Source organism: Acomys russatus, chromosome 3 (assembly GCF_903995435.1).
Source record: "Acomys russatus chromosome 3, mAcoRus1.1, whole genome shotgun sequence".
In the NCBI taxonomy this organism is placed as follows: domain Eukaryota; kingdom Metazoa; phylum Chordata; class Mammalia; order Rodentia; family Muridae; genus Acomys; species Acomys russatus.
In genome coordinates this window covers 65,623,158-65,647,228 of record NC_067139.1, presented here as the reverse complement: position 1 = coordinate 65,647,228, position 24,071 = coordinate 65,623,158, and the positions used below count along the sequence as shown (strand labels likewise).

The window sequence follows — 24,071 nt, the reverse complement described above, 5'->3', positions numbered from 1 at the left end:
GTGATCAGACTACACTGGGTCCTAAGGCTCAAAGAACGAGGTCCTCTGACATCTGAGAGGCCAACATTGCTGTGTTGTAAGCACAAGGTGACAAATTGAAGGTGACATGTAAGAGTAAAGCAAAGAAGATGAGCACCTGAGCCCTGAACCCAGTAAGAGAGAGTCCCAGCTAGGGGGGGATGTGTTGTGTATGGGAGAGGTGGTGGATGTGCTGCGACGTGTGTAACTCACTATACATGCTGGTGTCGGTGTGGTATGTAAGTGCATAGTGTGTAGATGGCCCTGAATGGACTGGGGTGATGAAGAGATGGGAAGATTTGAGAATTGGAACGTAACTCATCAACTGGATATCTGCGTTGTGGGCCAGGAGAAAAGCAGAAAATTAGAACTGGGAATCTCGCCATGTGCTTGTGTTTGCCTTGAGAGCAAGGAATAGTGGGAATGGGTGGCAGCAAGAGAGAACGCAGGTAGCAGCAGCTACAGTGAGCTCTACTGGGAGAGCTACAGAAGGCAGGGCCAGGCTTCGGAAACAGCATGGTGTGGTTGCATGCTTCTCAGCTTCCTGGGCAGTAGAGGATGTGTTCACAGACCATTCGTGGTTCTTTCCGACTGACCTATCAGGAGCTCCTTGTATATGAAACTCCTACCTGACTGGCAATGGAAGGGTTGATAGCTTCTAGCTGTTATCCTCATCTCCCCTCCCCCATTCTCCCTTCAAATAATTAAAGAAACACATGTATGTAAGACTTTACACACGCACTTGGGTATACTGGAGAAATAAAGACAAGAAGCCAAAGACAGGGCCCATCCCATTGTGGACATTGTCACAACAAGGAAAGCACATGATGGAAGCCCCAGTATCCCAGAGGGGAGGGAACAAGATGAGTAAGCCAGTTCCTAGAGAAGGGGACAGCTCCTGGAGCAGGGGATGGTAGAGACTGCAGTGTCCCAGCTCAAAGCTACTTCCTGCAAAAGGGTTCTGTGGAGGTCAGCCTTCCAGGACAGTAGCCCCAGAGCAGCTCAGATCATACAAACTCAAACAGGAGCTAAGATCTGACACCTGCTCCCTACCTCCACCCCAAGCCCACATCTGTCCTTTCCCTAAGGAATACAAGAAGAGTCTGGTTTCCAGCTGCAACTTAGCTCACTGTCAGGACTCACAAAGGCCCATCACCCCAAGAAGTGTATGCTGATGCCCTCAAAGACCAAGCATCTCCTCCTTTCTCTTTCACTGACTTCCAGCATCAGCACCACAGGTTTTTAAACATTCCCAGAGGTAAAGAACTTTGCTCACAAAGGGCAGACAGAAAGTAACGAACATGGCTACTTGTGCTTGGGGAGAAAACCAAAGCATATAGAAATAGCTGTAAAATCATGAGACAACAAGTCTCAAATTGCCTTTGTTAGGTCCTTGAAGAACCTATGTATGCTTGAGAACAGAGTAGGGTCATTAAGAGAAAGTATACCATTTCCATGGCAACTAAGGAGTCCATGGTCCCCAAGGGGTTGGAACACTTGGTGCACTTGATAGAGCATGAGCTTCTGAGACAGAATTGGGGATCAAACAATGGCTCTGTCATGAGCCTGAGACAGCATCATGAGCACCTGACGCTCCTTCAGCACTAAGGGGAGCCTGGAGAGCCTGGCTTACCTCCTGTTGTGTGCTCACAATGGGCATGTTTACTTATGTGGAGAGATAAAATCACCTGTAGAGTGGCATCAGGTGCACGCCTTTAATCCAAGCACTTGGGAGGCAGAGGCAGGTAGATCTCTGTGAGTTCAGCCTCTGCGAGTGAGTTCCAGGACAGTTAATCAAGGCTATAAGAAGAGAAAACCTTGTCTTGAAAAAAAAATCACATACAGATGAGCAAAAACATATGCAGGTGGTGGTGGTGGTGGTGGTGGTGGTGGTGGTGGTGTGTGTGTGTGTGTGTGTATACAAATGAGTCTGAAAACAGGAGTAGAACTTAGGCATGTGTTACAGATAGCTGTGTAAAAACATAGAGGGAAAGAGATTGTGGCTTAGCTTACGCTAGTACAGTGGTTCTCAACCTGTGGGTCATGAGCCCTTTGGCAAATTTCTAACTCAAAAAAAAATTTACATTACAATTTACTACAGTAGCAAAGTTACAGTTATATAGCAGCAGTGAAATAATTTTATGGGTCACTAGAACATGAGGAACTGGATTTTGTTTGTTTTGTTGTTGGGTTTTTTGTTTTTGTTTTTGTCTTTGTTTTATTTATTTATTTACACAGAGGTTTCTCTGTGTAACAGCCCTGAATGTTCTAGAGCTTGCTCTGTCGACGAGGCTTGAACTCACAAAGATCTACCTGCTTCCTGAGTGCTGGTATTAAAGGCGTGCACCACCACTGCCAGGCTGAGTAACTGTATTAGAGGGTCTCAGCATTAGCAGGGTTGAGAACCACTGTTCTAGTAGATGAGATGAAAGTAAAGGTCTGGTCTTGTGCTGACATGTTGACAGAGTGACCTGGAACACTAGTTTATGCCAGGCTGACAGAAGACATTCAAAGTCTTGTTTATTGATAACTGGGCTGGCTGCTATAAATCCAACAGAGGAAGAGCTATCAGAACCTGAATTAAAGATGGCCTAACTGGGAAGGGTATACCAGAGATCATGGAGGAAGCCCCAGCAGATAGGAGTGCGTGAGTCACCCTATAGCAGTGATGGGCTTGTGGGAGTCAGGATAAGGGATGTATATGAGGCTGCCCAGGTTACAGGGTAAGGACCAAGCCTTGAGCTCCACAGCAGACGATTGTCCTCCCAGATGCATCAAACCAAGACCTCCAGGTGGCATCCAGACTCTACACTGTAAGGTCAAGGTTATGGTGCATAATCAGAGCCACCAGCAAGAGCTGCTGTTTTTGTGCATTCCTAGGACAGGGACACATCTAGGGTAGTCACCTACCCACCCCAGTTACCTGAGACTTTTCTGATTTTAGTATTGGAAGTCTTGCATTCCTGGAAACCCCTGAGTCATAGGCAAATGCCTATGGATGGCAGTGCCTCTGGAAGGTCTTTTATGTTTGTGGGCAGCCCAGCCTCTTTAAGGAAAAGAATATAGATATACCTATGACATCTCAGCAATGGAAGGATGGGTGAATGACTGAAGGGCCTGAAGTCTAGAGCCTCAGTGCTATGTGACTATGTACCCAAATCACAGAGAGTTTCAGTTTGAAAGCCAGGCCAAACCAGATGTAACTCCAAACTCTGCCCCACATTCAGTGAGCCTAGGTAAGTGACTTATCTTCTCTTGGCTTCAAACTTTTCCTCTGTAAAGCATGGGCAATCACACCATGAAGACTATGCAGGGTAAATGGGACATGTGGGGTGAGTACACACACACACACACACACACACACACACACACACACACACATCCCTTGCACCAGACCTTCCTGATCAACTCTTAGAAAGAACCAGGGATTCAGAGAGCAGCAGAAGATGCTGAACCAGTACACCAAAGAAAGATGTGCAGCAACTTTTGAGTAAGTCTGACCAAAGGCCTTTGGCTGGACCCTTCCAGACCTTTGGCTGAGAATGTACACAGAAAATCACACTGGTATTTCTGCACCTTTGCTTTTCAAGATGCTAGGGAAAAGCCAGACCCTATACAGAAAGCATAAGACAGGTTTGCTAGAGATTGCTCAGACTTAAGGGTTCCCAACGCAGGTGTCTTACTGATGTGCTGAGAAGACCTGGCTCTCTGCATCTTGTCCAGCATCTCTTCCCTAAGAGGCTCCTTTAGGCCTTTGACTTCTCTGCTATCAGTTCATTCAATCAATGAACATGTACTGGAAAGGGATGTGTATGCCACATGCCAGCCTAGCACATGCATGCACGTGTGTGTGAGTGTGTGTGTGTGTGTGTGTGTTGTGTGTACTCTGCTTCCTTGGAGTACCCTAGAAAGGGAGGATGCTGAGATGTACATGGTGCTTACAGAGGGTCTCGTTTGTCTAAGGAAGGGCACAACATCCATGGGGCAGCTTTGAAAGCAACCGGGTTTCAAGTTATCACTCAAGCATTGCCTTACTCCTCGCCCCAACTGATGAATGTCCCAACAAGGAGTAGGGGATAAGTGGTATCGGAGAAGGAGAAGGAGAAATAGAAGGAGGGTCCAAGCCTCTATTCCCATATCGCTCTCTCTGCTCTTGCTCCTCTGGTCTCACTCAGCTGAAGAACAGGTTTCAATTGTCAAGGCACTGCTGCTTTTCACCATCCTTTCTTCTTTCTCAAAGCCTACCCCTCCATCCCGAAAGAGCTGTCTTTCTGCTCACTGTTTTATTTTCATGAATGCTTTGATCGCAGAGGTCTGATCCCCTGAAAGCCACAAAACAAGTTAAAGAATGCAGGAAAGTCCCTACACAGCGGGAGCCATACCAAACCCCAGGAAACCCCGAATTTCTTGTGGCTTGCTCGTGGTAGTCTGAGGCAGGCACACAGCCCCTCTGCGCAAAGCTCCACCTCTGCACCTGGTGCTCCTGGGTTGCTAAGGCATAGAGGGCGTGGTAGGAGGGAGGTAGTTTTGTCACGCCCTCCCGCCCGCTGCTCTAAGCTGGCCTCAGTAATTGGTCTCATTAGTTGTCTGACCGGAGCCATCCAGCTGTGCAGATCCGCCAGCGCTGTCATCCGCTTAGCGCCCTCGCACCACCCGCTCTCCCTCCCTCCTGCCACTGCCGCTGCCACCGTCACCTACAACGTAGCCTCTGCTCTCCTCAGGCGCCTAGGGCATGCTCCGAGGACCAGCACCCAGCCTTGGCAGTGGCCAGGTTTTCAACCAGTCCGCGGAGACATGAGGCTCGGCCCGCCGGCCGCCCTAGTCCTGGGGCTGCTGCGCTTTTACCTGGGTGAGTGGCGAGGGCCAAAGAGGGGGAACACTAGGGGAACACTGGGATTGAGACTGCACTGTCCAGTTGCAGACCTCGGAAAGCCGGCAGCTTGCCAGCCGAGAGGCCGGACGATAGGACACTGTGGAAGCTTCTCCAGAGGCTGACAGCCAGCATCCCAGCAAACTGGGGCTCTGCCACTAGAGGGTTTGGTTTCTTCAAACTCACAGTGGGAGGCTGGGGGTTGCTCTGTTGGCTGCCCTAGGCAAGGCAGGAAGTATGACCTTGGCTAGGTGCACTGCCCCTCTCTGAGCTCTTTAATGGGGTGGATTGTCCATCATCTTGTTTCTCGGTGCCTGCCATAATATGTGTCCCTGAAAAGCTCGATCCCAGCCCAAGCATACTCTTTCCAGGTACCCGACCCTTCCTTTTCATTATTTTCATTATTACCTGGGCCTAGACAGGTGACTTTGCTAATGTGAAGGCCCCTAGGCATGTCTGGGTGTCTGTTGGTCATTCTGCTTTCATTATTTTCCTAGTCCAAGCCAACTTTGCCCCTCACTTTTTTGACAATGGAGTGGGCAGCACTAACGGAAACATGGCCCTGTTCAGCCTTCCAGAAGACACTCCTGTAGGTAAGAAAGTAGCCTTGTCCACAGCAGCCATCCCTGGTCTTCCAGAGAGAATTTCCCCCAGGGGGAAACTCACCTCCCCAGAACTCAGTGAAACTGCTCACTCGTGACGCCTCCGGGAGCCTATGGAGTGCCTGCACCACACAGAGTTGCCTCCCGTGGGTACTCTGTTTGTGCTCTCAATGCCCCAGGGTAAGGACAAGGAGAGAGGTCACTGCTGCTATGGTGATCCAAACTGGACTCCTCCTCGGGACCAGGTTGGGGTTTCCCAACGAAGGGGTGGACTGGCTTCCTCAGAGGCATAGTTGTGAGGTGCTTGCTGCTCCTTAGGGTGTGACCTTGAGCAAACCTATTTACCTCCACGAGCCTACAGAATCTAGGATTTAAACCCAAGAACTTCCAACCAGCTGACATGCCCAAAGTGGTGGGGAGGAAAGAGGAAAGAGTCACACCCTGTACTTCACCTTGTCAGTTTATCTAGTTCCTGGGAAGAGAGCAGAAGAACAGAGATGCTTGCGTTCAGAAATCCCTGAAGAGCGAGTCCTCTCTTTGAGAGGCAGCCATCTCCTCCTCTGAGTGACTATGTGTTTGCTCTTCTTGGCTCCTGATCCCTGGGACCCCTGCAGTTTCAACTTCTGGGAAAGAAGGCATTTCCAGGCAGAGGGCAAGTCAGCACTGTTAGACACCTCCTCCACAATCTGTTATTACACATCACAGTCTGCAGAGTGGCAGATGATAACATCTCATAGCTTTGGGAATAAAGAAGAAGTAGGAAGCAGACAGCAGGGGTGAGACCTGGTTGGGGGGGGGCTGTCCCCTTGGCACTGAGTATTAATAATTGAGTCTCTAGCTCTGAGCATCCTCCGTGGTCAGCAAGAGTTGGGTCCCAGGTTCCAAATATTCCCTTTGTCTCCTTCCAGGTTCTCACGTGTACACTCTAAATGGAACCGACCCAGAGGGAGACCCTATCTCCTACCACATCAGCTTCGACCCCAGCGCCAGAAGTGTCTTTTCTGTTGATCCAAATTTTGGAAACATCACCCTGGTGGAAGAGCTGGACAGAGAGGTACGAAGAAGTACAGGAGGCAAATTGGGCTACTGCTGGCTTAGTGATCACACACTTCTGGGCTGCTCTCTGTGGAAGAGGGAATCAGGGAGGAGCTGATCCCGTGCTGCAGCTCTGCCCCTAGATTGCTTCCTCCAGGGGGAATAATGGCAATCCTTTCAATGACACTTGTTAGCCTTGCCTTTTTTTTTTTTTTTTTTTTTTTTTTTTTTTTTTCCAAGACAGGGTTTCTCTGTGTAGCCTTGGCTGTCCTGGACTTGCTTTGTAGATCTGGCTGGCCTCAAACTCTCACAGAGATCTGCCTGCCTCTGTCACCCCGAGTGCTGGGACTACAGGCATGCATCACCTTGCCTAGCAGTCTTGCTTATCTGTAAACATGTTTAACTTTTTTTTAAAAAATGTACTTCTGGAGGCAGGGGGTAAAAAAATGTATGTAGACATTTCTGAAAGAGACCCCTTATAGTGAGTTTTTAAAGCCTGACCTTGCAGAAGCCCCACAAACCACAGAGAATGCCACAGGCTGGGCTAGAGAGGGGCTGAGAGAGTATACCTGGCTTTGGAAAACACCCATGACTCTGGGCACTTCTGAGCCCTGCAATGATGGGGTTTGGGTTTCTTTTCCCTCCACTTCCCTACATGAGCTGTGAGGCTACTGCTGTTTCTGGTTCCACAGTAAGACCTACTAACCACAGGTCAGCGGAGGGGACATCTGAGAGGCTGTGGGGAAAGAGAGCACTCACCACTGAGCTGAGGACTTTGTAGTAAGAGCAGACTGCTGCCCCACACTGCTCTGTGCACATGTGGATCTAGTTAACGACCTCCTAGAGATCCCACCAAGTCCTAAGAAATACTTGTGACACCAGGAACATGGATCATAGCCAAATCCTGGAGTGTGGAGAGGTGCGGAGAGATATGGGAGGAGAGAGGAAAAGATAAGTGAGGGAGACCCCCCCCCTTTTGGCTACAGCAGGAAACACAAGAAACCCTCTGGAATTATGAGAATCTGGACCCACAGAGTCCTCCCAATTAAGGCCCCCCCCCTAGAGGGAGCTTCATAGGCCTTGCACACTAGCACTACCTTGTTCAGCGCCTGGCCTCCCTAAAACAGCCTTCTCTGGTGAGGCTGCAGCACAGCCTCAAGTCTCAGCAGATGGCAGCTTGTCAGAACCGAGACACTCACGCAATCCCCCTTCGCTTCACAGAGGGAAGATGAGATCGAAGCCATCATCAGCATTTCTGATGGCCTGAACCTGGTGAGTCAGCTTTCATCATACCTTTTTTTTCCAGCCTGGATGGGGCATGGTTCTTTTTCCAGGCTGTGGGACTCCCTGATCAAGGCAAGGCCAGGACAGGGAAGGCCTACCCAAAGTGCCCACATCTGAGGAGCACAGTGAGGCCACAGGTGAAGGAAGGAACGAAACATGCAGAGATCAAGGTATCTCCGCTTTGCTTCACGTGGGTTTTAGCCACACCATGCAAGTTCTCAAAGCTGTGGTTCATTCCCCATCTGCCAGCGTCTGTCACTGGCTCTTGGAGCCTGGGTGCCAGGTGTTCTCCCTCACTTCTCCCACACTCCCGCAACCACTACTTTCTGCCAGCCACTTCAATGGTGACATGATTACAACAGGCCCCGGGCTAGCTGACCACCCAATCTGCATTAGGAGTACTGGCATGCCTTTCACTGTGAAACAAAGATCTGGCTGCACTCCAGTTGTGAAAGCACAGACAGCTGGCGCTCTTCTCCCTCAGGATGAAATCCAAGTTGCCCTGCACGGCCTCCTTGTCAGGTGCCATCTGCCTCTCCCAACATTTCTCCCCCATCCATCCTGCCAACTGGTGAGCCAGACCTTTCTGTACTCTGAACTCCCTGTGTGGCCACCTCCTCTAGGCGTCGCATACTGATCCCTACTTCCTGGTTTGGTTCTGCCTCTTTCCTCTGGAAAACTGGAAAATGCACTTTAGGGTTGATGCCTCCTGTCTCAGAGGCTCCTGGTTGTCCAGCACCACATTTCAGGCTCCTTGCAGGGCCTGTGGATACAGAGTTCAGCACAAAGGAAAGACATGTTGGTACAGGCCAAAGGCACATACTGTCTTAGGGGGTTCTACTTAGGGCATTGCTCCAAGGATTTGGGTATTACATTGTCATTCTAAATGGTATCTCTACATGCTGGTTTCTGCCCATATCTAAGCTACTGTGGGCCCGGAAGATGTCCCATCAAATGTTGTCTGTCTCTAGGGTGGAACAAAGTGCTTGTCATCAGGGGGTTGCTTAACAATATTTGTTGCATGGATACACAAAAGCAAGTTAGAAAGGAGGTGGGAGGGAGGAGGGAGGGAAGGAAGAAGGTGGGAGAGAGAAAGAGAGAAGGGGAGGAAGGAAGAAGGAAGGGAAGATGGGAGAAGGAAAGAAGGAGGAAGGGAGAGAGAGAGAGAGAGAGGGAGAGAGAGAGGGAAAAAGGGAGAGTTAGTTGCCATCTTTTGTATCTTCCCAAAAGGTCTCCCTGCCCCAACTTCTGACCCTTCTACTCCGCAGGTGGCAGAGAAAGTCGTGATACTGGTGACAGATGCCAATGATGAGGCACCTAGGTTCACCCAGGAGCCTTACATCATCCTGGTTCCAGAGGTGAGTGAGGAACCCTTGGGAAGGGACAAAGCTCCTACTTGGGCCCATGGTCTGACCCCATGGGCTGCCCTGAGTGTAGCACACCTGTCCATTACCCACTGCACCCATTTGCTATTTGTACTATATATGTAAATGTATACTTATTGTAGAAATGTTAAATGCATTTTAAAAGCCATTCTCACTCCCCTACTTTGCAACTTCTCTAAAATTTGGAGTTTCCTTTTAATATTTGTATGTGTGTGAGCATAGGATTTTTATTCCTTTTGTTCGATATGACTGTGATTTAAAAAATATGATTTTTGTATTCTGGTTTTTTTTTTCATTTCACTATAACGAAGAATTTTGCTCTTTCATTGTCAAGCCATATGAAGTATCAACCTTTAAGCACAGCTTTTAAAAAATATTTACTTATTTATTGTACGTGCATGTGACTATACGTGCAGCACATATATGCAGCACGTGCCCAGGCCAGAAGAGGTCATGTCTCCTGAAGGAGTTACAGATGATTCTTAGCTGCCATGTGGATGTTGGAGGATGAAACCAGGTCCTTTGTAAGAACAAGTGCTCTGAACTACTGAGCTATTTTTCCAGCCTCCTACAGACATGTTCCCCGCCGCCCCCCCTTTAATTTTGATTGTTCTCAAGCTGGATGTGGTGACACATATATGTAGTCTTATTATTTGGGAAGCGAGAGTGTCACCAAACCCAAAAGGTTTTTGGCTTTTTGTTTTTGAGAGCGAGTAACAAGGATGACCTTGAATTGTGGTCCTCCTGTCTCCACCTGAGAGCCTTCTGTCTCCAGACTGGAGGTAAAGGTCAGTGGCATAAAACTAGCCAGTAAGTCTTCTGGCTCTATGTTTTCCCCCTAGTACACTCGTTAAGATAGAGTAAAAACACTGAAGTTATTATACTGAGTCACTCACATAAATTCTTTAAAATTTTGAAATATTTATTTTTATACGTGTGTTTTACCTGAATGTATATCTGTGCACCACATGTTCATAGTGTCCAAAGAGGCCAGTGTCACAGATGATTGTGAGCAGCTATGTGGGTGCTGGAAATTGAACCTAGGTCCCCTAGAAGAACAGCCATCACACATTTCTTATGTTTCCAAAAGAAAAACAATTAAATAAAAGGTCCCATTGTTTGTCCTCTGTTTTATGATGCACGAGAACAAGCTTCTCCTCTCTAATGTTTACTAGGCAGCCACTGAGGTGAGTTAGTGGGTAAAGGCATTTGCCAACAAGCTTGATGATCTGAGTTCGATTCCTGAGACCTTCAAGGTGAAAAGCAAGAATTAGCTCCTGCAAATTGTCCTCTGACCTGCATACAAGTGCTGTGGCATGTGTACAAGTGCACACACACACACACACACACACACACACACACACACACACACACATACACACAGTATATCAAAAACCATGTTTTCTAAGTCAAGTCAGTAGTGGTGGAAGATACTCCACTGTTCTGGTAACTGTGTGTGTGTGTTCTTTACTGATCCTGATATGTCCATAGTTATAACCCTGAGTATGTCTGTTTATGAGCTGTGTCTTGTTCAAAAATTAGTGTGTCATATTTAAGACCTTTAGCTCTTAGGGGGCCAGTTTTTGCTTCTGACTCTCCCCTTGAGGACATCCACTGACTTCTTGCCCCACCTCACTTCCATCTGTTTTTCTGTTTGTTTGTTTGTTTTTGTATTCACTCCCTCAGCTCCACCTGTCCCTGTCCCTCTCCACTCTTGTTGGGTACTTTGCTTGTCACCACCTCCTCTCCACTCTGCAGTCAGCCACGCTGCTGACCCCTCTGTCCCATGGCCCCCATGCCTCTACCCTTCTACCTTGTCACTGACACTGACCCTGCTCTGTCTGTGACCCACCAGAACACACCTGCTGGGAGCAGCATCTTTAAGGTCCATGCAGAGGATAAAGACACAGGCTCTGGAGGCAGTGTCACCTACTTCCTACAGGTAAGATGGAACAGGGCCTTGAGATAGAGAGGGCACCTGGATGTCCTCCATTTCCATCACCAGCTAGTCCCCGAATACCCACCAGTGCCTCTGCTCTCAAGGAGAACCCCCAGGACCAGAACTAGATAGAAGACCTCTTCCCCTGATAGAGCCATCTTGGCTTCCTCAGTGTTGACCCAGCCCCTCCTTCTTTTCTAGGATTCTAGGACCCTCAGCTCTCTACTTTCCCTACACTGTTCCTTAAAGAAATCCTGGACACTTAGCACCCACACAGGATGCAAGAAGTCCATTTAGGACTGAAATGGTCAATAAGAAAAAGAGGAGAAGGAACTATGCCAAAAAGAGAGCCAGGATGCCTCAGCCCTCACTCCCATCCATTTTTGCTGTGTTAGCAAAGATGGAGCCTTCTCCCCAGAACCTCTGCCTTCTCCTGATCTCCTGGGAGCAGCTGTCCACCCTCCCGTGGCTTCTGTTGTTGCAGCACTTCTTCCTCCTCTTCCTCTTCCCCTTCCCCTTCCTCTTCTCCCTCTTCCTCTTCTCCCTCTTCCTCCTCCTCCTCCCTCTTCCTCCTCCTCTCCCCCCCTCCTCCTCCTCTTCCTCTTCCTCTTCTTCTTCTTCTTCTTCTTCTTCTTCTTCTTCTTCTTCTTCTTCTTCTTCTTCTTCTTCTTCTTTCCATATCTGGTCAGCTTCTCTCAGAATTCTCACTGCAGTACAGCATCATGGATAAAATTATAAGTTCTAGAGAAATCCTCTGAACTCGCAGGATCTAGAGACCCTTCCCCACAAACACACACTGACCACTCATATTCTTCCAGCACACTTCTTAACTCTCTTACTTCCGCTTTCTCGTGCATAAGATGGGTATGAAAAATACTGGTTTGCTTATTCAATCAGCATGAGGTTTAAACACATGTGAAGCTCCGGTTATACTATCTCGATCCTACTTCCTGACCTTCCCCAACCAGAAGAGCCCCCAAGCACCTTACCAGAGGCAAGTGCTTTTATAGCCTGGTCTTGATTACCCGCCGTCTCCTGTTAGACACTGCATATAATCACCATAGCCATTTACCTGGTGTGGTTTGAAGGTCCCCAGATCTCTCTCGTTTACTACTATACTTAAGCCTCAGCTACAACAAAGTCAGAACACTCTTTAGATGTTTCTTCCTGCTACAAGGTGGCATGTTTTGTTACGAGGGGATGAGCTGGTTTTGACTGAAGGTGTAAAGGCCTGAGCAAAGAGAATGAAGGAAAACCTCGAGTTCGGGCAGACAGCGGTCTTGGACTTGGAATCTAAGCCTGGAAGCCAGAGTTTCTGCAAGGAAGGCAAATGACTCCTTCAGTAACCAGAGCAAGAGCTCCTGGCTTTTTCCTGGTTCCTCCCTGAGTTCAGCTGCTCCCTAACTTTACAGAACCTACACTCCTCCAAGTTCACCATGGACCGCCACAGCGGTGTGCTGCGTCTCCAGACTGGGGCCACACTGGACTATGAGAAGTCGAGGGCTCATTTCGTCACTGTGGTTGCCAAGGTAACAAAGAAAGATACGGGGGGTGGGGGGACTTCCAGTGGTGATTGTAGCCTTGGCTAGGTTGGAGCATGGTGAGTTTCTATGAAGGCGTGAGTGTTCTCAAGAGCAGGAGACACAATGTGGGCAGAGGAGGCACCTTCAGAATCTCTTCTGCCTGAACACATTTTCCAGGAAGGGTGGTGTCCTTAGGCTAGCTAGGCCACATTTCCATCTGAGGGCTATGATATGACTCTTAGGTCCCTTCCCAGTGGAGGTAGCCATGATGCAGGGATTTGTGTCCCTCTTACAACCTCCACTGTCTCTCTCTCTCTCACTGGCGAACGGGCCTCCTTGCTGTGTGAACAGCTATCTCCTCTGAACTTGCTTTCCCCAAATGTCCTGAAGCTTACTGATGTTCCTCACTTCGGATTGTGAAGCACATGGTGGGATGTTGGGAGTCAACAGGTGCTCAGCCTGGCCTCTTGCCTCAGGGAAGAGGAAAACCCAGATGTCCCATTAGGCTTGTTGAATTCTTCTGCAGGAAGCCCTCCTTCAGATTGATGCTTTGCTATCAGCCACCCTCCTACAGCTGTACCAGGAGGCTGGGTACCACTCTACCTGCCAGCTGTATATTTCCCTTAAACAGAGAAGAGTCCCAGTCACATTCCTGGGATGCCATGGCCCCCACCATAGACAAGACATACGGAAGGTTGTTAGGAGTTGCTTGAGGCTTGATTTCTAGCTAGGAGTAGGAATTTAGGTCTGATTCTTCCTCCTCTAGCACTAATCACACATAATGTACTTGGAGAGCTAATTAATTCTGTATCCAAAGAAACGTACCAGACACCTCACTTAAAACTTCCATGCATCACTTCTTTGGCATGTTCTGCACCACTGAGAAGGGATAATGGGCTCCAGAGACGTAAGAACAAATAGACACTGGAAGGGGCCAGCTGATTTTATAGCCAGGAGGTCGCATCAATCTCATTCAAGCGGAGCCTGTCACCCTAAGGCCAGCTTGTCTTCACCCCCCTTCTCTGGCCCAATTCCTCCCCAGGATGGTGGGGGCAGGCTTCGAGGGGCCGATGTGATGTTCTCAGCCACCACCACTGTCACCATCAATGTGGAAGATATTCAAGACACAGCCCCTATTTTCGTGGGTACACCCTACTATGGTTATGTGTACGAGGACACTCTTCCGGTGAGTGGCTGCCTCTCCTAGCCAGTGTTCCTTGTGTGACTCCCTGGGACTACTCTGATGATGGCTGGACTCCCCAGATGCTAGCTAGTCCCCTCTCAGAGAAGCTGGTTAGGCATCAGTTAGGAGGCCAAGAGTTTCAGTCCCTGGGACAGAGAGTGATGAAGTTTACTCAGGTGGTTCCTTCAGCCCTGGGAGGCCAGGTGCAGAGATCCCTAATCAAGTCACGACAGGGTCACCTTCTGGAGCCACCCAAAGCCTAGCTCTTTTCCTGGGTGAGATGTTACTCCTATCCATCACTGGGCCGTGTTGGGTTGGGGAAATCGCTACATCACGATCAGCCTCAGACAATGGTTCCTGTTCTCCAAGGGCTCAGAGGTGCTGACTGTGGTTGCCATAGATGGAGACCGAGGCCGACCCAACCACATCCTCTACAGGCTCTTGAATGGTAAGCGGGGCTACCTCTCTGCCACAACTCTGATTCCGGGCAACTGGATCCTGCTTTCCTCACTTATGGGACCAGGATGAAAAGATGCTAGGGACAGGGGTGGGGCAAGTCCCCTCAGGTGACAACTTTGACCTATCCCTGCTTTTCATTGCATCCGGGGAGAGAGAGAGAGAGAGAGAGAGAGAGAGAGAGAGAGAAAGAGAGAGAGAGCGCGCACCACAGGCTCCTGAGAGAGCTGTGTACAGTCTGTCTCCTCACCCTGAGCACAGTCACCAATGGTGTGAGCAGCAACATTTCTCACACTTTCAGAATCGCTGTGCTTTGTTCTCATTTGTTGTCCTTTCTTTATGACTGGGGCACAGAAGTGAATGAATTAGATGCATCACTGTTGTGGTATTTCCATAGCACTAGGCCTGTACGTTGAAATTTGATGTTTGGAGAGGTTAATACGTATTGATTGCTTTGTGATTTTAATCTAAGTCAGATGACTGGAATGTTCTCTTAATACAGCAGCACAATAGCCAGGTTGTACCAGTGTCCCTGGGCTGGGCTCCACAACCCTCAGGAGACCAGAATAGCACACCTGAAGCCTGACCCTAGATGCACTTACATCTGTAATGCACTGCCTCTTCCCTAAGGCACACCGGTACACAGGAGTTCAAGTAAAAGCATGCCCCCAACCACCCAGAAATTATGGATGCATGGGCTCCCTTTCCAGGTGTCTCCTTCCTCACCACCTCTGAAACATCCCCTCAGTTGCAGTACTCTCACCCCATGTCCCTTCCTTACCTCTCTCCTTTACACCTTCCATCTTCTGCACCTTCTCCACGCTCCATTCTGTCTTTCTCCTCTCCCCATCCATTCCCCCCTCTCTGTCTTCCTTTTCTTATCTCCTTCTCTCCTTTGCTCTTCTTGTTCACTTTTTCTTACACACACACACACACACACACACACACACACACACACACACATATCCATGTACTCACACTATTAAGTATAAGAAAAGGCACATGGGATGGATTCTGAGAGCAAGAAAAAAGTTCAAGTCTGGATCTATACTGTCTGAGGGACCTTAGTAAAGTTACTTGGCCCCTCTGAGACTCAGTTTCCTCATTGACAAGACACAGATGGTTGACAGTGTTACAATCTATGAGGAACCAGCCCTCCACATGATGCCAGAGGACCTCTGCCTATGACCTCGTGCTAAACTTCAGAACATTTTTTTTTTCTGTGACAGAGAGTGATGGAGTCTTTGAAATTAATGAGACATCTGGAGCCATCTCGGTCCTTCAGAGCCCTGCCCAGCTCCGGAGAGAGATGTATGAGCTTCATGTGCAGGTGACCCTCCACTAGGTTGGCTTGTCCCACCCAGTCTCCATTCCTGCAGAGCAACAAAAGTGAGGAGACCCAAGGTCTCAGTGTGGGGAGGGACAGAAATGCCATTCCAAGGAGCACCTACACCAGGCTGCAGCCAACACTCGCAAAGAGAAACAACGATCACAAACAGGATTAATGACAATGCAGAAGGAGCATCATTTCATGGCCTTGGCCCTGGGCTCAATACAAGCAGAGAAAGCTAGAGATGTTCTAAGCAGCAGCAAACCAGCAACACGAACACATACAGTCCTTATGCTCTTGACTGTGAATGTGATGTGACCAGCTGCTGTAAGCTCCTATTTCTGTAACTGCCCAGCAATGATTAGCTACGTGGAACAACAAGTGGGAATAACCCCTTCTTCTCCCAGGATTCTTTTGGTTGGGATGTTGTGTGACAGCAGCTGTAGGGAGACTAAGACAGGTCTGGAGGGGATGAAATACTCCCCTGGTTGTATCAAGAGAGGAGCTGTTGGTAAAGTCCACATCCGCACAGCATCAGAGGCTAAGGGAGAGGAGGATGTGGGGAGCAGGTGAAGGAAACAGCAGGGGCTGAAGAAGGCAAGAACTTGCCAAGAGCTGAGTCACATAACCAAGGGAGCTGAGCCCTCTCGAGCTCAGGTGGCAACGCCAGATGCAGTGTGGAAGTCCGTGCGAAAAGTCTAAAAGGGGACGTGTGAGAATTGAGTGGGACAGGAAAGAAGAACAGCATGCAGAGGCTTCTGAGAAGGAGTAGGCTACAGACAGGTGTCACATGGGGTCTGGGAGGGTCATTTTAGAGCAGCATAACAGTAGCGAAACTACAGTTATGAAGTATCATTAAAAATAATGTTACGGCTGCAGTGGCCGTGGTGGGGGCGGGGGGGTGGTCACCAAAACACGAGAAACTCTGTGAAAGAGTAGCAGCTTTAGGAAGATTGAGAAGCACTGTTTTAAAGTATCTTTTTAGGAGCAGAACGTCCTTACATAACACAGGAAGGAGGCCTTCAAAACCGGATGTTTGTCACCCTTTCATAGTCCTGGCCTTACAACCTGTATTAGTTGGCTAATGCCTGAGGAGAAATCACCCCAAAATTAATGGCTTAAGACAAACATTCATATCACACAGTATGTGGGAGTGGGGAGTCCAGGTCCAGCTTGAGTGGATCTTGGATTCCAAGGTCATGACATCGCTGCAATCAGCTAGCCAGGGCTGGGGTCTCACTGGAGGTGTGGCTGGGAAAGGACTGGCTTTCAGGCTCATTTGGGTTTCAGTATGACTCAGTTGCTCCATGGCTGTTGCCTGCCAGTTACATTTAGCTCCTTATCCTATCCTTAGCCTCTCGAGCATAGCTGCCTGCTTCCCCAAAGCCTTGAGAAAGAGAAACTCTGCTAGCAGAATGAAATCATAACCTCTTGTAATCTAATTGCGTGGTGAATCAAAAGCAAGTTGTCAGGCAGAGCAACACTCAAAGAGAAGAATTACCAGGGCATGAACACCAGGAGGAAAAACGTTTTAGGACCAGTAACAGTCTGCCTGCCACACAGCCACAGCCATCCGTTTCCATTGTAGGTAACAGAGGTCAACTCTCCCGGGATCCTAGGTGCTCAGGCCACAGTCCCAGTCACCATTAGGATTGTGGATCTCAACAACCACCCTCCAACCTTCTATGGAGAGAGTGGACCTCAGAACAAGTTTGAACTATCCATATATGAACACCCACCCCAGGGGGAGATCCTTCGTGGCCTCAAGATCACTGTCAATGACTCTGACCAGGTGGGTGCTGGTGCTCTTGAAATTGACTGGGTCCGTGTCGACTCTCAGTTCCAGTAGGAGAGCCAATGCAAGTCACAGAATGAATAACAGGATATGGTGCAATGAAAAGGTAGTGGAGGAACGGCAGTCAATCCCATACCACTTGCTTAGACATCCACAACTGGTTGCAAAGCAATAGCCAGGCAATGAAAAGGCCCTCTGCATCTGCCCTTCCAATTGCATGTCTGCAAAAGTCTCTGCCTCCTCCTAGGATCAGCACAGAGCTAGGCCTTCTTCATTTCTTACTTGCTTAGTCATCATGCCCTGCTAAGTATGATCCTTAATCGACTCACCTCTACAGGGAAAGACAACTCGCCGCTTAGGGCATGTACAGGCTCTTCGCCTAGCCCAAGTATATAATGCATTTCTATTCTTAGTTATCGTCTATTTCCTCTCCTCAAACTCTATTGCCCAGGGAGCCAATGCCAAATTCAACTTACGGCTGGTGGGACCTGGAGGCATTTTCCGAGTGGTGCCACAGACAGTCCTGAATGAAGCCCAAGTCACCATCATAGTGGAAAACTCAGCTGCCATTGACTTTGAAAAGTCTAAGGTGTTAACCTTCAAGGTGGGTCTTGCTTCACACTGCCCTGAATGGGAAGTTGGGCTGGGAGTAGGCTAGCTCACACCACTGTCTGAATTCAATGTGCGGGGACCGTTGTCACCCCTGTCCCTGAGTAGTGCTACTCACTCCCCACCCAGAGTATCTGCCCATCCTGTGGGCATGTGGGCAATTGGAGGTTGGTTGAGGGTGGAAGTGGAGATGTCTCCATGTGCAGCTTCAGCAAAGTGCTCGCAGCCTAATCCTTACTGAGGTGCCAGCTTCTGAACCACCTGTGCCTCAGGAACGTAAGGACTAGGAAGTCAAGAGTGCACTACCAATATAGTTACCAATAATGTTTGCCATGTTAATAGATGCATAGAGAAACTGTGTGATTATCAAAATACAGGCTTTCTCATGTGCCTGTGACATCTGTCACCAGGTCCAGTAACAACCTTAACAGAAGTAGGGAAATATAGTCCTTTGATGTCATTTATAATTATACAACACTATGAATATATATAAATAATGCCTGCCATATTTTAACATGTGAGTAATATATTAATGGAAAGGAAAAATCAGTACTTCAGTAATATTACTTAACTCATGATTACTTATAATTCTATATACACAGAGGATATAGCCAGCATCATGGTAAAAAGTGAGATACTAAAAGCTTTGTCTGGAGTTGGGAGTAAAACATGAGTCATCTTGTCATCAAGATGGTCCAAGATGTCACCCAATGTTTGGAATGACATTATTCTCAGATAAAGAGGAAATAAGAGCTGCAAGTGTTAGAAAGGAGAAGCTAAGAGGAGTCTTTTTGTTTTCTTAGAAAAATGTAAGAAAAGTTATTGAAAGACTCATAAAGTAAAAATCATAGCACAGAGCTAGCACTCTAAACCCAACAGTTTCCTTATGGAGTGGAAGAGAATGTGAATATAATGGAATAAAAGGCACTCTTGCAAAAGTAATGAATGCAACATTCTTATGAATTATCCTGGTGAGAAATATGCAACACTTAATGAAAATCACAAGTTTTCACAGAGGGATCTAAGGAAGGCAAGGATAGGAAGATGTTCCTGATTTTAAAACTACAAATCCTCCCTAAATAATGAAGCCTTTAATGCCATACCACTTAACTCATGTTTTTCATTGCAGTTTTTTGTTTTGTTTTGTTTTGTTTAAGACAGAGCCTTGCTGTATAGCCCAGGCTGATCTGGAGCTCACTGTGTAGCCCAGGCTGACCTGAAACTCACAATCCCCCTTCCTGCACCTCTGGAGTACTGAGATAATAGGCATGTGCCACTATGGCTAGTCAAGCCAAGTTAACTTTTACCTACAATTTCCTTTGGGGAGAAAACTTGGTAAAAATTATACTGGTTTGTCTCTAGAGAAATCAGTTTGTAAAAAAAAGCTGGAAACTCAGATTACAAAGGAATATGTAGATCCAGAGAACAAGACAGTAATAGTGCCAGGCCCGAGTACTAATGGAAGTGATAAGAACACTAGAATTGCAGACTCATAAGGGAGGGATGCTGTGTGACTGTGAGGATGGTAGCAGGGATAAGGGACCAGGAGCCAGAGTAAGGATGGGATGCACATTGGGTGTGGTGGTACACGCCTGTAATCTTAGCACTCAAGAGGCTGAGGAAGAAGGGTTGCAAATTTAAGGCTGGACTATGTAGCAAGACCTGGACTCAAAAAAGAAAAGAAAAGAAAAAAAGCAACACAAGAGGAACAAGAGATGGAGAGACTTGCACATGGTGGGAAGGTCAGATCTCAGGAGAAAGGTGGGAGTGGGATCTTGGTGGGGTAACTGGCCAGCCAGCCAGCCAGTGTATTTCTGGATCTTTCTCCAGCTCCTGGCCATTGAAGTGAATACCCCGGAGAAGTTCAGTTCCACGGCAGACATTGTGATCCAGCTTCTGGACACCAATGATAACGTCCCCAAGTTCACCTCTCACTACTACATTGCCAGGATTCCAGAGAACGCTCCAGGGGGCTCCAACGTGGTGGCCGTCACAGTAAGTTGGGGATGGGCCTACAGTGTGATCTGGAACAAGCCCCCCCCCCCCGCCTTGTCCCCATTTAGTCTCCGATTCTTCATTGAAAGATAGTCTGTGTCTTCCCTCACTTCTTATGGAGCAGGGGCCAGATGAGGGGATGAGTCTATACTATGGCAGAAGGCACCGTCTCTTATAGTCTGCTCATAGGGGTGTGTCCTTACCTTTGCCATGCATTATAGAAGCAGCTAGGCCACTTCCTACTAGTGATAATGGGGATATATGTGCAAGCCCCAAGCTCAGGGCCTGAAGCCGATCCCCTCTCCCCATCACTTATGAAAGAAGAAGAACAGTCTTCCAGATATAGGCCTTTTGGGTTCTCTTACATTTGGCACCTCCCTGAAGAAAACTAGGGTGCAGAGCAGCCTCTAGATTACTTCCTCCCTACTGGACACACCCTAGGCTCTGCCAGATTTCCACTGCTAGCTGCCTGCCTTCATCTAGGGGAGCTGCCACTTGCCTCATCACAGTGCTGGTACCATTAGAGCATTTCTGTCTTTTCCTTTCTTTCTTTCTTTCTTCCTTCCTTCCTTCCTTCCTTCCTTCCTTCCTTCCTTCCTTCCTTCCTTTTCACAGGCTGTTGATCCAGATACAGGACCATGGGGCAAAGTCCAGTATTCCATCTATGGGACCGGGTCAAACCTGTAAGTAGATCCAGAACCCAAGACAAAGCTGCAGGTATGGAGTTTATGAGGCTTTTGGTGAAGAGAGTCTCTGCTTGTGTCAGGAAGAACCTAGAAAAGGCTAAGTGCTAAATTAAGGACGTAAGCATCCCAGCGTGCAGGCCAAGGGGCAAGGAAAGGAAGGAAACCATGGCTAGCCTGAGGGAAGGAGAAGGGACACTCGACTGAGGTGACTGGAAAAAGAGATTGCAGTCATAGCCTGGAGGATAGGTAGTGACCTCAGAAGGCAGATGAGCAGGGAGAGGATGGGGGTGCGGGGTGGGGGGTGACAGGACAGGGGTAAGAAGTACAGACTGTGGTTTGTATTGTTGAACTCAACAGTCAATAGCTGGGTCTGCCTCCTAGAGTCAGATAGTAAGGATGCAGAAGGAGCAGGCGGGATGCTTGGAGAAGCTGCCCAGTGTCTCATTGAGGACTTTTGGGTATGTTTCATAACTGTAGGCATGCATGCATGTGTGTGCGCATATGTATGGGCACGTGCGTGTAGGCATGAACATGAATGTACATGTATGCATGATTTCCTGTGCTTTCTGCTTTCTATGTCTGGCAGGTTCTTGATTCACCCATCCACTGGGCTTATCTACACTCAGCCCTGGGCCAGCCTGGATGCTGAGGGCACTTCAAGGTATAATTTTTATGTGAAGGCAGAAGACATGGATGGGAGGTACAGCCTGGCTGAGGTGTTTGTCACCCTGTTGGATGTCAATGACCATTACCCCCAGTTTGTACAGAGCATCCAGGAGAAGACAATGGTGCTGGGGACCCCAGTGAAAATTGAGGTGGGTTTCAGAGGCAGTCAAGCGCCCCTGACTGAGTCATACAAATCTAGCTTAAAATGAATGTATCCTGCTAAGGGCAACAGACCACATGACATTTTACATAGCTTCTTCTCCACCCCACCTAGAAAACTCCTCTAAGAAAAAAGACAGCACCAATGAAACGCCTGATGTTCAGAGGGCTTAAGTGTTGCTCTTGACTGAATTCACGGAACTGATTTGCCTGTCTTCAAAGGATGCTATTCCCACAATGCATGATCTTTTCAATGTAGAAAAGGCATGCATTCTGAAACCCAACAGACTTGCTTTGAATGCCAATATCCCCCTTCCATTGGACCAGCCAGTTGGCATCCAAGCTTTTATCTTTGCATATATAACGGGTCACTAACACCTACTCCATAGCACAGGGTAGGGCCTATCAAGGACTATGGCTCACAGCAGCACACACATTCTCCTTCCCCAACTCTGTCTATGGCAAATAGGATCAGAATCTTTTCCCATCAACCCAGAAAGCCCCACTTTATATTCTGATTTAACCAATGTTCACGGATATCTTCCCAAGTGCCTCTCTCTCCTCCCCCCCCCCCCCCCCCACCTTCAGGCCACAGACCAGGATGCGGAGGAGCCAAACAATGTGGTAGACTATTCCATCACCCGTGCAGAGCCAGCCAATGTGTTTGACATTGATGCACACACAGGGGAGATCAGGCTCAAGAATTCCATCCGCTCCTTGGAGGCCCTACACAACATCACCCCCAGTGGGGACTACTCATGGTCCCTACAGGTGCAGGCCAAGGACCGAGGATCCCCATCTTTCAGCACCACAGCCTTACTCAAGATCGACATCACAGATACAGAGGTGAGCATGATGCTGTGGTCAGGAAAAGGAGGCAGAGAGGGGCTGCTGCCTAAGGATGCTGAGTACTATGAAGCAATGTCTGTGAAATCAAACCCACAGGCTTGGGAAATCACATTGAAATTCTAATTTCAATATTAACTAGTGTAGTTCTCAGCTCAGTGTCTGGCAGGAATCCATCCCACATGAGTTTCCTGGTTCAATGGGGTTTATGGGCCTCCCTGTAATCAAAGACTAGCAATATTCTGTCATTTCAAGGAAACAGTCTGGTGAATCAGGACTTTTGAATGTGAAGGAGGTTATTGTGGTCTGTCTTGGTTATTAAAGTGGTGCCTTGGGGTAGTATGCTAAATCTTTCAGGTTTGGGGAAACTTACACAGCCACTGCCAACTAGGAAAGAGGAAGAAGCAGTTGAACACCAGGGGTGGCTTTCTCTTCCAGACGCTGTCCCGGGGATCCATGGCTGCCTTCCTGATACAGACCAAGGACAACCCCATGAAGGCTGTGGGTGTCTTAGCTGGTGTCATGGCCATTGTTGTGGCCATAACCGTCCTCATCTCCACAGCCACCTTCTGGCGTAACAAGAAGTCCAACAAGGTCTTGCCTGTGCGGCGTGTGCTCCGGAGAAGGCCCAGCCCTACACCCCACACAGTTCGCATAGAGTGGCTCAAATTCAGGAGGGCCAAGGCTGCTACCAAATTTATACTCAAAGAGGATCCTCCCAACGAGAACTGCAATAACAGCAGTGCAGGAATCACAGTGCCCCCCAGAGCTCCAGCTCTCCCTCCACCCCCCAAGATATCATCCAGTACAGTGGCCCGACAGACAGTGCCTACTGTCTCTGGATCCCTCACCCCACAGGCACCCCAACAAGTACCCACGCCCAAGCCCTTGGGAGTCCCCATTCAGTCCTCCCTGGTCTCTGAGCTCAAGCAAAAGTTTGAGAAGAAAAGTCTAGAGAACAAGGCTTACTTCTAGAGTGTGCCCACGATTCTTCTCCTCCCGCCCCTCAATAGTGAACTCCAAAGTCACCCCTATTTTGTATAATGTCATAACCTCATATACAGGACTCTGCAAAGGGCTTTGGGCAAGAGATGCCTCAGGCTGTGAGATGCACATGGCAAATACATACCCACAGCCCAAATCCTTGGCACAACAACTACAACAGTCTCTATTCTTCAGAGAACAGAAACCCACAAGGACTCAAGTCTGTGTATTTCTACTCGGCCACCCTAGACCCCACAGTCATCGGAGTCCTACTGGGACGTTGTCATCCTCAGTGGAGAAGTAGGACCCTGACCACAGGTGACAAGACTGGCAAGAATCTGGATACCCAAGCTTCAGTTAACAACAGGTTAATGGACGTTTGTCTTCAGCTAAAGTTGAAAATCAGTGAACTTTGTAGGATATAGAAAATACAGGCAAAAAAAAAAAAAAGGGGGGGGGGGAGAGGGACAAAATGCTCTGAAAACTCATGCTGACTGTAAAGCTAGTGCCCAAAGCCAGGGATCAATAGAATTAGCATCTAGATAAGACTGTGCTCCTGACAGTAGGCATAGGTGAGCTTCTCCAAGAGTGAGAGCAGATGGCTCCAGCCTAACTTGAAGAGACAGGGCAAGGTGCTAGGTGGCTATTAGGCCTGAGTTCAGGGAAGGCTTCCATTTTGATCCAGCTTTTCTCATCACGTGACGTC

The 24,071-nt window shown here is 48.3% G+C and overlaps 1 protein-coding gene across 1 annotated transcript; it reads left to right on the top strand.

Annotated features, from left to right (window-relative positions):
- The first annotated feature begins 4,453 nt into the window (after positions 1-4,453).
- Cdhr1 (cadherin related family member 1) lies at positions 4,454-23,821 on the top strand. The gene is made up of 17 exons (XM_051142133.1): positions 4,454-4,867; positions 5,386-5,481; positions 6,399-6,544; positions 7,747-7,797; positions 9,078-9,167; positions 11,050-11,136; positions 12,546-12,662; positions 13,699-13,842; positions 14,209-14,287; positions 15,525-15,625; positions 17,214-17,417; positions 17,872-18,024; positions 19,860-20,024; positions 20,640-20,707; positions 21,297-21,525; positions 22,124-22,381; positions 22,820-23,821. The coding sequence occupies exons 1-17, from the start codon at positions 4,813-4,815 to the stop codon at positions 23,354-23,356; spliced, it is 2,580 nt and encodes an 859-aa protein (XP_050998090.1). The 5' UTR covers positions 4,454-4,812; the 3' UTR covers positions 23,357-23,821.
- The last annotated feature ends 250 nt before the right edge of the window (positions 23,822-24,071 follow it).

Bases quoted from the DNA above. Each gene is read 5' to 3' on its own strand.
- Cdhr1 (XM_051142133.1), top strand. From the start codon at position 4,813: ATGAGGCTCGGCCCGCCGGCCGCCCTAGTCCTGGGGCTGCTGCGCTTT. The intron at 5,482-6,398 runs GTAAGAAAGTAG...GTCTCCTTCCAG, and splicing joins TCCAGAAGACACTCCTGTAG to GTTCTCACGTGTACACTCTA. The intron at 13,843-14,208 runs GTGAGTGGCTGC...CTGTTCTCCAAG, and splicing joins TGTACGAGGACACTCTTCCG to GGCTCAGAGGTGCTGACTGT.